The sequence below is a fragment of the Falco punctatus genome (assembly GCF_963210335.1).
Source record: "Falco punctatus genome assembly, contig: scaffold_29, whole genome shotgun sequence".
Taxonomy (NCBI): Eukaryota; Metazoa; Chordata; class Aves; order Falconiformes; family Falconidae; genus Falco; species Falco punctatus.
The window spans coordinates 2,139,766-2,157,085 of NW_027660164.1; the positions used below are offsets into that span (position 1 = coordinate 2,139,766).

Sequence of the window (17,320 nt, forward strand, 5' to 3'; positions counted from 1 at the left end):
GATGCGGTAGTGGAATCAGCTGGGCTATCTTGGTCCCTTTAGGTATAAAGAGTGGGGGAAACAGCGTCTGAGCCATAATATGAATTTCTCCGTGAAAGTCCTTATCAATCAGTTCCACCAAAACATTGAGTCCCAACATCGTGGCTGATGAACGCCCTGTGAGTAATGCTCCAACAGCTCGTCCGCCTATACAAACAGGACCTTGTATGCCAGTAGCAAGTTTTGTAGGCTTTGAGTCCAAGAGGGTACAATCTACTGCTGTTGCCAGGTCCAAGCCGAGGCTTCCGCTGGTTGCAGGTCGGAGAGGAAAGGATTTTGTGCTACTGGGCAGGCAGCCGCTTTTTGTGTCAGCGCGGGGCGGCTCTTCCCGCTGGGTCGCTCGTTTCCCAATCGACGGCAAGCAGCTTCATTGTGAGTGTCCGAGCGACAGTTTCGGCACCATACGGAGTTGACATTGCAGTCCCGTCTCATGTGTCCGGTGGCACCGCAACGGAAGCACCGTAGACAAGATGGGCCGCGGTCATTTGATCGCCCAGCAAAGGCTTGCAAAGGAGCAAGGGCTGCCAAGACCTGACTTTGGGTGGACTGCGCCTGTTCTTTTAAAGCACTCCCTAGTTCTTTTATTGCCTCGACTAACATAGCCTGGGGCCCGACTGGCACCTGTGCCATTCTTTCCAAAGCTTCTTCTATGGTCCATGTCCCTGGTAGCGTAGCTAGGATGTTACGTGTGGCTGGGCTACAATTCTGTATGGCACACTGCTTTAAAATGGAGCCTTTGAGATAGTCTTGCACCCCAGCCGCCTGTATGGCATTTGCTACCCGATCAATAAATAACCCAAATGGCTCCTCTCTTCCCTGCTTTATTCCCATATATGAAGGGATTCCCCCAGGCTCCTTTATACGGTCAAGCATTCGCCTAGCTAGCCTCATCGCTTCCTTTGCCTTATCCGGTCCCATCAGTGCCTGAGCTTCGGTTCGAAAATAGGGCCCTAAACCCATCAGCTCCTGTAGAGTAACCCCATGCAGTGGGTCCCCTGGCTGTCTAACCACTGCTACCGATTCCTGACAAGCAGCCTGCCAATGAGCGTTAAACAGAAGCTGCTGATGTTGGCTCAAGATTAACTTCATTATACTGTGTATGTCACTCGGGAGTAAGATATTAGTTCCCCAAAGATAATCTAACATTTGTCTGGTGGGTTCCCCTTTTAAACCTGACTCACTCACTGTAGCCCGTAGCTGAGTTAATAATTTCCAATCTAAGTTAGTGAGAGAAACCATGATATTCCCCTGCGCATCTGGCTGTGAATATGTGACTGGGAAAGCCTCATGCACAATTCCCGCGGCAAAATCGTGTTCACCCTCAAGCATAGCACTGTCTGCTATCTGCTTCCAGACCTTTTGTCTATTTTGGGCAACCTGAAGACATTCTGCAAAAGGATTCGTACATTCCCTACTCTCTACCGGGTTTTTACGGTCTAGCTCCTCGCTTACATTATCATTCCCCGACGGAGGGGCTGAGGGATTCGAAGAGGGCGGCGACGGGAGGGGCGACTGGTCCCAGCTTCCCGCAGCCCCCTGCTGAACCGTCAGCGTACGCACCGAGGGAGGCAGCGGGCAGTCGGGGGGGTGAAGCCGATTCCCCCTGCCGTGTGGCTATTGCAGTCCCGCTTGCAACTCCCAGCCGCTCAGATGCAGCAGCAGCCGCTTTCTGTTCGGCTCGATGTTGCAAAAGGGCATTAGTGACAGCCTGCCACAGTTTCATCAGTTTTTTGGCAGTTTTATTGTCGGCTATTACTTCAGCAAACAGTGTGTCCCCATAATTACGCCACTCTGCATGCTCGAAAACCGTATCTGGATTCCCAAAATGACCCCTCGCTACCCCATAGGCTAATAACCCTGGTAATTCCTTTTTACAATCTATGCCCCGAATGCTCCGCTTTTCTAAAAAGCATATGAGCAAATCATACGTCGCTTGTCTCTCCACACCTTCGTCAGCGCTGTTGCAGCCTTTGCGAGACTTCGGCGACGCGTGGCCGGCGGGACCCTCTGTAGGTGCTCCCGGGCGCGGGGACTGTGCCCTGCCGCCTCCTGCGCTGCTTTCAGGACCGGTACCCGAATCTCCGTCGAACCGTGGCTCGCAGGTTCAGCCCTCTCTAGGGTCCCTGTTCGGGCGCCATTTGTCGCGACGGAGGGAAGACACAGTCACTCAATATGAGTGATCAGCAGACTTCGTTTATTGTCCCTTACAGTCACCTCTTATGCCTTGTTATAATTAGCTCATACATATTACAAAAGTTAAGCTCATTATTGGTTAGTTGCCTAAATACCAAGCCCGCCCCTAGTTTCTCTTCTGTAGTTTACTGTTCCCACCTGCAACATTCTTTTCCCACCGAAATCTTCCTGTTATTGTGTAACAAGGACAGCCAAAGACAGCGTATTTTGCTTTACTTCAGATAAGCTGAGAGCGAAGTGCATTTTTGTCCAGCCAGCTAAACTATGTTTATGTAAACTTTTTCAGCTAGCCAGCTACCCACAATCATAGCTGGTTGTTTTAAAAGCAACCCTTGAGCTTCCTGATGTTCGACTTGTTGCAAAATATTCTGAAGCCGATCAATAAAGTTAGTACATGACTCTCTAGGACCCTGCAAGACTGTGGCGAATGACTCACTAGAGGCTGGCCCAGCCTCCTGCATCCTGACTGCCTTAATAGCCATCTCCTTCATTTGCAAATAGTTGCCCCAGGGATACCTTGCCTGGGTCACAGAATCGGCACAACTATTTTCTCCAGCCAACTGCTCGTAGTTAACAGCAATTCCCCAATTAAGGTTTTCAATCAAGGCCACTACACGTAGTTCACAAAAATCAGATAACCACATCATAAATTGTGTCAGAGTTAGTACCATACAAAGCAATGACTTCCAGTCATGCAGTGTGAGTGTATAAGGCTCTGCCACCGCTTCAAGAAGGCACATAGCAAATGTATTATGAATCCTCCCTTCCCGCACTGCTTTAACTCTTTAACAGCCTCGTATTGCACAGGCTGCCACTCTCGAGGTTGCTTTATCCGAGAAAATACTGAACATGCCATAGCGACTCCCAAAACCCATCACTTAAGTGTTTCCCACTTGCATTCCTGCCACCAATCCCTCAGACCCCCTTTTCACCCTCCCCGAAAGTACAGTCATGGGAGAGGTGGTGGGGGGTGGGGGGAGGTGGGGGGGGAAGGGTTAATTCCTTGTCCAGATCTATAGGACCTGGATCAAAAGGTTTATCAGTGTCAATGGCATCATTGTCCAAGTTGTCCTGTTCCCGTGCTTGGTCCTGTGTTGTGAGGGTCGCTGCAATCAGTGACAGGAGCTTTGGGGGCAGAGGAGGTGTGGACGGAATCGCCATCATTGACGGTGTGTTGAGAAGAGTCTCGCTGTCGGTGGAATTTACAGCTTCCTCTGGTTTGGCACCGTTAGTAGAATTCGTCCACACTTGGCAAAGAGTAGTTGGAATTTGCCACCAAGGTGCTAAATGCATTCCTGATGCAGAGTCCCCCTCTGCGGCAGCATCATACAATTGTCTGCTGAACACTTTCATTTCTTTTAAAGTCTCTAAAGTTTCTTGGCTGCTCACCTGTCTCGATGCATACAGGTGTTATCCTCGCGGCTTAGGTTGTCTGCCTGGTCCAGCCAGCAAGACGATCGTTCAGCCAAGCCGTCTCCTCCGGAACGCAGCCCTCTTCCACGAGCTGTCCTTTTTATCGACCATTTCCGTCCTTATTCTTCCAAGGCTTCGGAACACCACCATAGGGGTCACCGTTTGAGGAGATTGAGGCATGGGCTCCCGGATCTGACTAGAAGACTCTCATAGTGGAAGACACTTGATTCCCATGTTTCCCACAGCTCACCTCTCAATTCCAGAGGGACTTCATTTGCCGGCTCCTGCTTCCTTTCAGCAGCTCATTCAACGTTCTGTGGGACTTGCAGCCTGCCGCTCAGCCTGGCGGTTCCTAAACCCATCACGTCGGGGTCACCAGTTGGCTGCGATGGATAGTCGGGATGCTGCTTGATGCAAGCAAATGCCGATTTATTGTACAGAAGCACGAGTTTATATATGTTATCAGAGGCCGCATGCTTTAAACAGATTGGTTCTTAAAACTAAGCATTACATACTAGGCAATCCCTGTTTGGTTAACTACAAACAAAGGACAATTTAAGCAAGTTTTTACACTCATCAATTAACAGCAAAGTGTTACTTCCCCTTGGCACCATCGGTTCCTCATCTCCTTATCTTTTCTCAGCCAGGACAGACTCATCCTGTTGGTTGTTATCTATTCACCCTCCTTATCCTCCCAGGGTTTGTAGCCATCCTCCCAAGGTTGGTGGCCTACAAGCTCGAGCACGTTCCTTTCAGCTAACGGATTGTTACTTATGGTCCTGATTTCCAGGCCCCCTCCTGCATAGGGGCGATAGTGAAAAGGGGGTCATGGCACAGAACATCTCTGTTGCTCCTCGCTCCTCACACATTTCCTCTGCTCCAGCTTGGTTTCTCTATGGACCCCACCATCTTTATGGTCAAAGGTATATGCATTACATTTCTTTCTGTCTTACTTTACTCTTTGATGATACCAGAATGACAGAGAATCAAGATTGGAAGGGACGTCTGGAGATCATCCAGTACAATCCTCAGATGAGGCAAGCTCAGCTTGAGCAGGTTGTTCATGACCTTGCCTAGGTGGGTTTGGAATATCTCCGGGGATGGACATTCCACAAATGCTCCTGGCAATCATTTCCAGTGATTGATCACACTCCGAGTCCAAAATCATTTCCTTGGGTTCAGATAGAGTTTTATCTACATTAATGTGACCTTCAAAAGGCTCTTCTTCTGCAAATGGAACTGTCCATGTCTCTCACGCTTTCTTCCTTTGACAGATGCTCCAGTCACTTCACCAGCTTGGTGGCCATTTGTAGAACATGCTTAAGTAGGTCAACAACTCCCTTGCTCTGGGAAGCCCAGCCCTGGTCACGGCACTCCAGATGTGGCCTCAGCAGTGCTGAGAGGAGGGGAAGGATCACTGTTGGGGCTCTTGCTGTATTGAATGATTATACTGAACTTTGAAGGAAGTGGAAAAATACTGAAGAAATAAGACGAGGGCACGATCAGAACAGTGGAATGAAGAGGGAGGAACAAATTGCAGGTGCTTGCACAAAACCAGGGCCAGCAGGACGCGATAAGAGGAGCTGGAAACAACAGAAAAGAGCCTACGTGCCTGAAAAAGTAGAAACAGAAATCTTGCCAATAAACAATTGTTAACCAATCATATTACTATACGCTTGTAAAATAGCCATTCATATTATCACACGCTTATAGAGTGCCTTATAAAAGTTACTTGGTTTGTACAATAAACGGATCAGATCTTGAACTCCATGAGTATTTGAATCTGACTCCCGCTCGCCCAGAATGCCCGCAGCATCGTGTGACCCCGACGTGTGGATCGGTCAAAAAGTCAGGAGGATTCATTAAGGATCGTGTTACAAGCTGCGGAGCCGGCGAGGATCCTGCTGCCAGCGGAGAGAGAGCTGGGCGCCCGAAGAAAGGCGGAACGTGCACGGCTGACCGGTGAGTCAGGAAACTTAAGCAGGATGGGGATCACTGCATCAGTGGTGGAAAAAGCAATCGTAGACAGTTTAATGAAACTGGCAGAGAAAACTGAAACGCCAGTCTCACGGCAGGCAGTAATTGATCTGCTATGTTGGAGTCGCCGCCGTGGTTTCCTTGCTTCTACGCAAGATGTATATAGTACTGAAACATGGAAGAAAGTGGGAGAGGACTTATGGGAATCTGTGCAAGTCGGGACTAAGGGGGTAAAGACTTTGGCTCGCACGTATCGGGCTGTACGGGGTATGATCGCGCAGTTACACGGCGAGGCACAAGTCGCTGCAGCTGTTAAAGCTGCAGTGCGGTCTCCCGGCGATTCTGCCGCTCAGTCGGAGGAAGAGCCAGAGGGGCAGCCTCCATGCAAAACCCCCCCCCGATTATACATCTAAAGCTTATCCAGTACTGACTATTGCTGAACGAATAGCGTGGGGATTAGATGATGAATTGCCACCCTGGTGTCCTGAAAAGGAACAAACGGCAAGCGGCAGACAGACATTAATACCGGCAGTTACGAGTACTGGATGTAAGACTGCTGGGATGGGAATAACACAGCCCACAGCTCCACCAGGGGAGGAAATGGAGACTGAGCCTGAACTGTTTGGCAATCTGCCTCCTTTACCTCCCGAAAGTGGCAGTCTTTGCAGTAGTGATGAAGAGGCAGCACCGACGCCTTATTCGGCACTACGGAGAGAGCTGCGACAGCAGGAAAAGAAGATGTCCGACCTACTACATCATATGGAGAGGCTCGACAAGGACTTTAAAAAGAAAGATGTTAAAAAGGCGTATAAAAGTGCCCATAAGGCTATAATTGAGGGGTTAGAGGCTCTGGGGGATAAAATTGAACAAGATGTGCGCGCGGTACCTATAGACCCTAATTTTGACCCTCGAAGGCGATACAGGGGCCTGGTAGAGAATTGTACCATAGAAGGGGATTTTTCGTTTACCCCATTAGCTGCCCCTGTAGTGTTGCGACAGGGTCAGCCGACATGGGAACCCCTGGATTGGAAATTGGTGCAGGGCATTCAAAAAGCTATAATGCAGTATGGCCATAATAATAAATTAGTGAGAAATCAAGTAACAGCCTTAATTAAGTATACTGAGTTGGTGCCGGCCGACCTAAGAGCAGTTATGGAGCTTATCCTGTCTCCAACAACATTCATGCTTTGGTTAGCAAAGTGGCAGGAGTATCTAGAGGTGAAACTTATAGAAAACATTCAATTGCCACAAGGAGATCCCTTACGAGTAGCGCCGTTAGATGCCTTAATGGGTGCAGGTCCTTATCGTGATGGACCTGCACAAGCAGCGTTACATACCAGGGTGTTACAACAATCGAAACAAGCTGGGTTAGCAGCTTTCTTGGCGTTACCTCAATTGCATACACCAACCTTACCATATACCAAAATCTTGCAGAAACCTAATGAATCTTTTTTTAGTTTTGTTGACAGGTTAAGAGACGCCATTGATAATGCTCCTAACGTCACTCCAGATCTCAAGATTATGTTGACTAAAGAGATCGCTGTACAAAATGCAAATGTCACTTGTAAGCAACTTATAGCATCCTTACCCCCTGGGGCATCCATCGCTCAAATGATAGAGGCATGCTCAAGGGCTCCTTTGGTTGAGGAAGAGGAAAAGGCAAAAATACATGCCAATGCTCTAGCAGTAGCTCTAAACAACAACAAGGTACAAGGCCGAGGGGACCGGGGTCCTAAGCCAAAATGTTATCAATGTGGACAGGAAGGTCACTTTAAACGTGACTGCAAAAAGAATCTAGGAGGAAAGTCTCTGTTGAAGGGAAATTGTTTGCGTTGTCGAAAATTTGGTCATAAAGCGGCCGATTGTCGCTCAAAATTTAGAAAAGATGGTACACCCCTCTTTGTTCCGGGAAACGGGAACAGCCGCGTTCTGAGGGACGCGGCCAAGAAATATCCCCAGAACCCAACAAATTTCATGGCTGCCTCGGCGAGCTGTATTCAGCCACCAGAGGAAGCGCAGGAGTCGATTTGGCCGTGGCAGAACCTGTAAATATCACTGATGAAAAGGTACATGTACTTCCTTCTACAGTTAGTGGTCCTTTGGGTTATGGTTTATCTGCACTCCTTATAGGACGCTCTTCTGCGTCAAAAAAGGGGATTTTTGTTCTTCCTGGTTGTATTGATGCCGATTATACCGGACCTATTGGAATTATGGTAAAAGTTTTTTCTCCACCTGTTCATATTCCAGCAGGAAGCACTATTGCACAGCTCATTCCATTCCAAGCTACTGTCCCTCAAAAAGGAGAAAAGGACAGGGGTCAAGGTGCATTTGGCTCAACGGGTATGCCTAACATTGCCTTTTGTCAACTTATTGGTGCCGAGCGGCCAAAATGTAATGTTAAGATATCTGGTCCACAAGGTGTAAATCTTCCTAATGTTTCAATGATGATTGATACTGGTGCTGATGTTACTGTTCTTCCTTTTTCAGTTTGGCCTACCATGTGGGAATTAGATAGTGCGGGTTCAACCATTTCAGGCATTGGGGGAAGTCGTCTGACACAGGTCAGTAAAAACTTCATTCTTTTCACGGATCAAGAAGGACATCAAGCATGGGTAAAACCTTATGTCCTACACACATCCTTGTCCTTGTTAGGTAGAGATGTACTTTCCCAATGGGGAGTGAGAATATCTACAGATTTTTGATTGGGGCCATTGATAGCAGCTCTCGCCCAACCTTAAAATTAAAATGGAAATCAGAAACTCCCGTATGGGTTGATCAATGGCCCTTACCTCAAGAGAAGCTGCAACACATTCAAGAATTAGTCCAAGAACAATTGGATTTAGGCCACATCAGACGTTCTGTTAGCCCATGGAATACACCCATTTTTACAATTCAAAAGAAATCAGGAAAATGGAGATTATTACATGATTTAAGAGCAATAAATGAAAAAATGGTTGACATGGGTGCCCTTCAGCCTGGACTGCCTTCTCCCACTATGTTACCACAAAAATGGGACCTATTAATTATTGATTTAAAAGATTGTTTTTTCACTATTCCTCTGCATGAGGATGATTGTGAAAATTTGCATTTACAGTACCAGCTATAAACCGTGCCGCTCCAGCAAAAAGGTATGAGTGGGTTGTACTACCTCAGGGTATGAAAAACTCCCCAACAATATGTCAGTGGTTTGTGGATTTAGCTTTACAATCCTGGAGAGAGAATAATCCTAACCTTATTACCTATCAGTATATGGATGATCTCTTAATAGCCAGCCCTCACACACTAGCCCCTGAAAAAGAACAGGAACTTATACAGAGTCTGCGTACCTTTGGATTGGTTATAGCAAAAGAAAAGGTACAAAAACTAGCGCCCTGGAATTGTCTTGGTCTGCGCATCTCAGAAACAAGAATCCAGCCACAAAAAATTATTAGTGTCCCAAATATAAAAAACGTCAACGATGTCCAGAAACTAGTCGGAGACATTCAATGGTTAAGAACTTTCTGTGGAATTACCAATATGGATTTGGCTCCTTTATTGGCATTATTGAAGGGTGGCTCGTCACCCGCTGATCCCAGATCTCTTTCACCTGAAGCTGAAAAAGCCCTAGAGAAAATTACACAGAAAATTCAAAATGTTGGAGTGGACAGGCGACTATTGAATTGTCCATTTACCCTACTCGTGTATAACCAAGACACAGAAATTGTGGCTATAATAGCATAATTGCCCGTTGATCGATCTATGATTCTGTTAGAATGGGTTTTCCACAGTAACACCTTAAAAGCCACAGTTACTACTAGAGCGGATGCAGTAGGACAGTTATTGCTGAAGGCACGAGAACGTTTGCGTACTCTCGCAGGCTGTGACCCTGAAAAAATTATTTTACCTGTGAAAAATTTGTCCTTGGCTGACTGGTGGATTCAGATTTCTGAGTGTTTTGCAGTGGCAACCCTAGGTATTCAATTAGATAATCATTATCCCAATCATCCCTTATTTAAAACTTCCTTAGTATTGGAGGAAAAATCTTTACAGCAACAAAATCCTATAAAAAATGCACTTACGGTTTTTACCGACGCTAGTAGCAAAACTCAAAAGTGTGGCTATGCCTATAGGGATGACAGGAACAATTGGATTTCTCATATAGAACAAATGGAAGGTTCAGTTCAAGTTTTGGAATTAAGAGCAGTGCTAATGGTGTTTCAGGAATTTCGCAATGTCCCTCTTAATGTTGTAAGTGATTCTAAATATGTTGTTGGAATAGTTTCGCGTCTTTCGCGTTCCCTTTTAGGGTCTTTTACGAATGACAGACTTATGGCCCTAGTTATTCAGATGTGGAATGAAATAAATTTTAGACAATTTCCTTGGTGGATTACGCATATCAGAAGTCATCTGGATTTACCTGGTGTCTTATCAGAAGGTAATGCTTATATAGACACTCAGGTGGCATCCCCAGTATTACAAAATTCTCCTCTAAAACAAGCAACAGAGTCACATGCCTTTTTTCACCAATCTGCCCGGTCTCTCCAAAAACAGTTTGGTCTGTGTCGTCAAGACGCTAGGACTGTCATAGCGGCCTGTCCTGATTGTGCCAGGTTAACACCTCTTCAACAGGAAGGTACAAATCCTAGAGGGTTACAACCTCGACAAATCTGGCAAACTGATGTTACAGAATTCACCCCATTTGGAGTACTTAAATATGTCCATGTCACAATTGATACCTGCTCGAAAGCTATTTGGGCGACTGCTCATAAATCTACCAATGCTGTTGCCTGTATTCAGCATTGGACGTCAGCCATGGCTGTGCTGGGCCGCCCAGATATGGTAAAAACAGATAATGCCCCTGCATATCTTAGTGCCAGAATAAAGACCTTTTTGCTGCAATGGCAGGTGAAGCACGTTACCGGAATTCCGAATAATTCTGGTGGTCAGGCAATTGTTGAACGTGCCCATCAATCATTGAAACATTACCTGTCTGTTTTTCGAAAAGAGGGGGAGAGGAGTCCTCATGTAATAGTGGCAAAAGCATGCTATGTACTGAACTGGTTGAATCCCAGAACGGAATGTACTGAACAGCCGATTTTCTATCACTTTTCTAACAATCCCAACGATTTTTCGAATCGTGACATAGTTGTCCAGGTATTTGACCCTGTCTCAAATTGTTGGTCAGGGCCTCATAATTTATTAACGTGGGGTCGGGGTTATGCATGTATCTCCACAGGGGCAGTGACCAAGTGGATTCCGGCAAAATGGGTTCGCCCGTGGATTGAAAACCGACCCACTGAAAAGAAAGAGCAGGGTGACTACGACAGGATTGACTCCTAAATGAATAGGAGGGATCAGTGGGCTCAGTGGGCACAGCATCGAGAAAGGTTATTCCGACCGCCACGACCAAATGAAGAAAAGCGGCTTGTAGATAAGTTAACATACATTATTCTGCCCATCTTGCAGCAGTCACCTCGGGAGATACAATGTCAATTACCCTCCAGTGAATTGTCTTTGTTACACTGTGACCGTATCGTGCGTGCGTTGCAGGATCTTTTTGGGCAAGGACCGATAGAAACAGAAAATTCTTGTCCTATATGTGCTACTTCTTGTAATTCAACAGTTACTCTATATTGTGGATATTGTAAAAGGGTTGGAGCATATAGGCGGAAGGCTTTACACTCTTGGCTGTGTCCACCCTGTCGGTATAGTATCCTACGTTTTGGTTCCGGCGGTTTTTCCCTTCTTACTGGGACACATGCCCCTACTTTTTCAGGTATAAACGAGGCCTTACAATCTTATGAAGCCTTCAAACAGATATTTTTAGCAGAACATCGAAACGAACTCATCTTCTGGGTTCGCATTATCAGAAAAAGTTTTGAATCTCATATAATACAACATCATTGTAAATGTGAATGATGGCATTATTTTTAGGAATAGGCCTAATGAATATTGCTTTTGCTTCTGCTTTGCATAGTATATTGTTGTTTGTTATTCTTTTGTTACTTTTAGTGCCTTGCCTTTTACAATGTTTCCAAAGCTGTGTGGAACGCAGTATTAATGCTGTATTTAAAAAGAAAGGGGGAGGTGTTGGGGCTCTTGCTGTATTGAATGATTATACTGAACTTTGAAGGAAGTGGAAAAATACTGAAGAAATAAGACGAGGGCACGATCAGAACAGTGGAATGAAGAGGGAGGAACAAATTGCAGGTGCTTGCACAAAACCAGGGCCAGCAGGACGCGATAAGAGGAGCTGGGAAACAACAGAAAAGAGCCTACGTGCCTGAAAAAGTAGAAACAGAAATCTTGCCAATAAACAATTGTTAACCAATCATATTATTATACGCTTGTAAGATAGCCAATCATATTATCACACGCTTATAGAGTGCCTTATAAAAGTGTACCTGGTTTGTACAATAAACGAATCAGATCTTGAACTCTACGAGTATTTGAATCTGACTCCCGCTCGCCCAGAATGCCCGCAGCAGATCACCTCCCCCCATCGGCCAGCGATGCTTGTCCTAATGCAGCCCGGGGGCTGTTGGCCTTTGCCATGAGGGTGCATCGATGGCTCCTGCTCAGCTGCTTGTCCTCTGGCACCCAAAGGTCCTTCTCTGCAGAGCTGCTCTCTGGCCGGCCTGCCACCAGCAGGATAGCCCCAGGAGGGCTGGATCACGGGCTGGCCTCCCCCAGGGGCTTGCTCAGCACCAGCAGCAGCATCTTGCCCATCTTGGAGATGAGCTTCAGCTCTGGCACAGGCCACAGGGTGCTACAGAGTCACCTGGGAGAGCAAAGCCCTCTCCTGCCAGGGCTGCGCAGCCCAGGCCTGTTTCCCTCTGGCCTTGGCCACTGCAGCCTTTGCTCTCGTGGTGGGAACCTCCTTCATCCTTCTGCTGCCCCCTGCCACCCGCTCCAGCATCCTCTGCTGGGCAGCAAACCCCTCCCACACAAGGGCTCCCGTCCCTGGGTACCGGTGTCCGTGTGACAAGCCTGCCCTTGGCCCTGGTGCCACACCTGAGGTGCTGCAGCCCACATGGGCCCCAGAGCCCACCGCCTGGGGCACGGGCAGCAGGAGCCCCCAGTGCCACCACAGAGCTGTGACATCAGTGCCGTAAGCGCTGAGGAGGGGCAGGGCAGCTCCCATGCCTTTGGCGGTGGATGGAGACACAAGGTCTGTAGGGGAGACCTACGGGAAAGATGAGGGGAGGGGGATGCTCTGTGTGATGTCAGGGCAGCTCAGACAGATGGAGCTCTTCTAGTGGATGGGCCAAGGGGTGAGGTGGGAGCTTGTGTGTGGATCAAGGGGAGAGCAGCCAGGGTGGCACTTTGGGAGGAATTAGTTGTGGTTTGGCCCAGTCCAGCACCCAAATGCCCAGATTCAGTTGTTCACTGACCCCTTACATGCCCAGCATGGTGGGGGTGAGGATCAGAAGAAAACTCACAGGTCAGGACAAAGTTCAACAGGAGAAGCAAAAGTTGTGTGTGCAAGGAGGGCAACATGAGCAATTCGCTCACTCCTTGCCATGGGCAGGCAGGGGTTCAGCCATCTCCAGAAAAGCTGCTCTTCAGCACATCTGTCAGTGACACGGGAAGACTAATGCCACGATCACAAACATTCTTTTTTCATCCTCCTTTCCCTGAGATGCTATTGATGAGCACAATGTCCTTTTATATGCAATATCCCTGTGGTCATTTGGGGTCAGCTGCCCAAGCTTCTTGCGTCCCACCAGTCTCCTTGTAGTGCAGGCAGAGTGTGAGAAAGAGAAGCCTTGGTGATTGCTCTGCAGCGGTGGCCAAAACACTGGTGTGTGGTCAGCGCTGCCTTAGGAAGAGACGCAAAGCACAGCACCAGAAGGGCTGCTGTGAAGAACATGCACTCCATGCCAGCCCGAGCCAGGACAGAGCGACAGGTCATACAGTCAGGGTGAGGCATGAACAACGTCTTCTTGAAATGACCTGAGGAAACCTGTGGATCACAGAGCCTGGCTCTTCTGGGGGAATCAGTCTCCTTGGTGATCACTGCACAGGCAAGCCAGGATGCCAGGAGCCCAGGGGTTGTGGGCAAGTTCCCCAGACCAAAGAGGCCACCCACTCTGATGCTCACCTGCACCTGTGTCTCCCCAAAGAGGACAAGATGCTCAGGGATGTGAAGAGCTATGCCACCTTGGTTGTAGTAGTGTGCAGTTGTGGTGTGGTGCATCAGGGGATGCCCAAGCATGTGTGGAAGGAGAGCAGCAGAGCGTAGCCCAGGAAAGGAGGGAAGGAGAACCTGGCCTGCTGAATGCACTGGCAGGTGGGATCCCATGGGGGCAGGGCCCTGAGAGCATCCCTAGGCCTTCCTGGCCCTGACCAGCCTCATGTGGGGCCTCCACCCAAAGCTTTCTCCATGGCTCCAGGAGGCCACTGAAGCCAGGCAGGAGATTCAGCCCCAGCACAACCTGTGCTGTAGGTGTGCGGGTCTCCAGGCACAACCATAGGCACAGCCTGGCCTGTCCATGGACCCTGTTCCTTCGGCCTTGCAGGCTCACTTCTCAGGTTTTTTCTTAATTGGGTGTCCAATGAAATGACACTATGACCCTCCAAGTCCAGGCTTCTCTGCTTCCTTTATTGACATCAACTGGTCAGTTGTTGGGAGGAGAGGAAGGAAAAGCACATGAGGCTGCTGCGTGTCAAGAACTGAAAGTGGGAAGCAAAACTATTACCTTCACCTCTTTTCATGGAGGTCTTCATTCTTCCACAGCAACCAGAAAGCACTGAGATTCCTCTACCTCCCCCAGCTGTAGCAAAGAAGTAGAGAACTTCCAAGTAGAGCTTTTTTTCCGTTTTGTTTATAGCTTCAAGCACCCCATGCTCTGGAGATAAATCATCGCATCACCTCTGGACAAGAACCTCCTTATTTCCACATCTGATGACAGCCTATCACACTGCTGTCACACAACACAGTTCCAAGACTGGATTCATCTTCCTGTCAACGTCCTCACTGTGACCGGCAGGTGCTCCCGAGTCCTTCCCTTGTGCGGGCTGAACAAGGCCCTTGCCCTCAGTTTTCCCTCCCAGGAAAGTGTTCCAGCCCCTGAGCATCTCAGTGACCCTTCACTGAACTCACTCCCAGTCATACACAGCTTCCTGGCTGTAGTGGCTTGTCTCTGGCCAAAAGCCCAGCAGCCACCCAGCCGCCCCTTCCCCCGCTCCCTCCCCAGTCAGGGCCCAAAAATGAACACAGTCACGGACAGGTGGTCTGACAAGCGATGAGTACGGGACACACAATCACTTCCCGCCCTCTCTTGGCAAGGCACCTCTTCATACGCTCCAGGGCACTGCTGGCTGCCTCTGCTACCAGGTCACGGGCTGGGATTGTGTTTTGCCTTCTGTCCCCCAGCACCACCAGGGCCTTTTCTGCACAGACACTGCCCAGCCAGGCAGGTCCCAGGCCCTGCAGCTGCAGGGTGTTAGTCCATGCGAGGGAGGTGCAGGCTCTGCCCTTGGTCCGTCCTGCATCTCTGCAGCTCCTGACAGGGCGGCCACCCCACCTGCCAGGGTTCCCCTCCATGGCATCCCTAGGGCACAGGGATGGTCCTCTCAGTTTGGTGCCACCGACAGACACTGTGAGAGTTGCCTCCACTGGGTCCTGTGTACAGCTCCAAAAAGTCACAGTGTAGGGTACAGAAGACACCCCTGTGGTGCCCACATTGCCCCAGTATGTCCCAGTGCCCTCCAGGTGGGGTGTGAGCCCTTCCTCACTGCTCTCTCAGCCTGACCATCCCACTGGTGTTTTACCCATCTCTTTCTGTACGCACCCAGAGTGTCATGGCCTCACTTGGGCAGAAGAACACTGAGGGAGACCATGGCCAGAGTTTTGCTGAAGCCGAGGGAAATGACATCCACTGTGGAGCTCCTCACGCACAGCCGCAGGCTGTCAGGTTGGCGAGGCAGGACTTACCCTTGGAAAATCCACCTGGACAGTTACCCGCTCAGGTGCCAGAAATGTCACCCAAGGGGACTCTAACTGGTGGCACGCCCCTCACCAGGGGGGGTTGTGCAGCCTGTGGTTCCCCGAGCTGCACTTACGGACTCCTTCCAAGACAGTTGCAACACTTCCTTGTCCTTTCTCACAAGTGACCTCTGCCAATTCATGGAGCTTTCAAAAGCGATACTTCAAAGGAATACTGATTTTATACCAGAACTTCACCATCATTATTACAGTTATACCACGTCCTTATTTTCTCTCATCTTTAACATATTTGCACCTGAGCAGGGGACAGTGATGACTTCTAAAGTCATCTTTTCAGCAGACTGTCTCAGCAAAGGCTCTTTCAGTTATTCACCGGTTTTCTTCTCCCTTTATTCTTTGGACTTACAGGTACCTCTCACCTGTGCTGCTGTTTTTACTTCAGGAAGGAAAAACTTGCGTGTCTTCCTGCAGCCAAACTGTCTCCTTACCAAGATCTTCCCTTGTGTTTAGATCTATATTTCCGTATCTAGCACCTAAAAGATTTCTCATGAGAGTGTCCCTTGCAGAAAGGCACCTCATCAGAGACAGCTTGGACATGGCATCTGCTTGTGGAGGGTGTTGGCTCATTTATGACACTTGATCATTCTCCACACTGCCTGCAGATTTGAAAAATTGTTCTGCAGCTGTGTGCCACCAGTCCTCTAAGGCAGACAGGTGGGGATGGTGCAAAGGAGCTGCAGCACCCACCTGCAGAATTGAGGGGAGAAGTGTGATGTAAGGAGAAGGGATGTGAGTCCCAGGGGACAATGAGAAAAAGGGTGGTCTTGGGGACATTCAGAGCAAGCTTGTCCATCCTGTGTCAGACCACAAGAGACTGCGTTTCCTACCAGTCTGGAACTACTGAGGAGACCCTCTGCATCATTATCACTTGGAGATTGCTGCTAGAACCTCCCCTCTAACCTAAAAAGTAGCAAAATGTAACCTATGAAATAAAATATAATTATTATCAAGTGCACTTTGAAATCTCCTTTATCTACATGAATGGAACAGGTCCAATTAGCTACACATGTCTTGAAGATCTGAAGGAAATGACAAAAAGGCAAATACCTCATTAGGGCATTGGAGGCTCCTGCCATGAACCTGAGCTACTGAGAGCAGGCTGAACCAACCACTGAAGGAATGTAAGTCAGAAGCAACACTGAAAATACCTTCAAACATTGATGGGTCCCGCTGAGGGCCATTGCTGACAAAGCGTCCCCATGGACTCGTTAGAGTAGCTAATTAGAGGCCAGAACTGCAGGTAGGCAAAGGCACTGTGTCGGTGGCTGTAATGCTGCAAAACACATTTGGATTTTTTTTGTGAAGCAGAAGGACCAAGCCCTGACCCCCAAGCTCTTGGAGGGCAGAAGAGAAGACCCTCCAAATCAAGTTCCGTGTCACAGGCCTTGGTGGCAGAGGCAGCTGCCAGTGCCAGGGGGACAGAGGCCTCAGCCCCCTGTGGGGCCATTCAGCCTTGCTGCAGCCCTGGGCCATCTCCACTGCAAGTTGCCCTACACTGTCCGTGTGGCACCTCTTTCCACTCTGGGGGTTGGACTCTTCCTTGCTTTCCCACCCAGCACTGACACCCACATTTCTCTGCCTTTTCTGCAGTTTCTCCCCTCATCCCTGCTTGTTCCTTGAAACTCAAAGCCATGGGACGATCCAGGCACCCTCTGGGTGAACTCTGGCATCAGAGGGCAACCCTCCGAGGGACATTTCTTTTTCCTC

The 17,320-nt window shown here is 48.6% G+C and overlaps 1 protein-coding gene across 5 annotated transcripts; it reads left to right on the top strand.

Annotated features, from left to right (window-relative positions):
- Positions 1-5,621: 5,621 nt before the first annotated feature.
- Positions 5,622-11,476, top strand: LOC308057721 (endogenous retrovirus group K member 5 Gag polyprotein-like). Of its 5 annotated transcripts, none has more exons than XM_080411776.1 (3): positions 5,622-8,013; positions 8,110-8,183; positions 10,838-11,476. In XM_080411776.1, exon 1 carries the CDS (start codon positions 6,184-6,186, stop codon positions 7,669-7,671), a length of 1,488 nt encoding a protein of 495 aa, XP_080267902.1. In that variant the 5' UTR covers positions 5,622-6,183; the 3' UTR covers positions 7,672-8,013; positions 8,110-8,183; positions 10,838-11,476. The 5 variants fall into 5 exon arrangements, with proteins under 5 accessions (XP_080267902.1, XP_080267904.1, XP_080267900.1 ...); XM_080411778.1 differs by having other exon boundaries at positions 5,622-7,962; XM_080411774.1 differs by having other exon boundaries at positions 5,622-8,183.
- Positions 11,477-17,320: the final 5,844 nt, after the last annotated feature.

Bases quoted from the DNA above. Each gene is read 5' to 3' on its own strand.
- LOC308057721 (XM_080411774.1), top strand. From the start codon at position 6,184: ATGGGAATAACACAGCCCACAGCTCCACCAGGGGAGGAAATGGAGACT.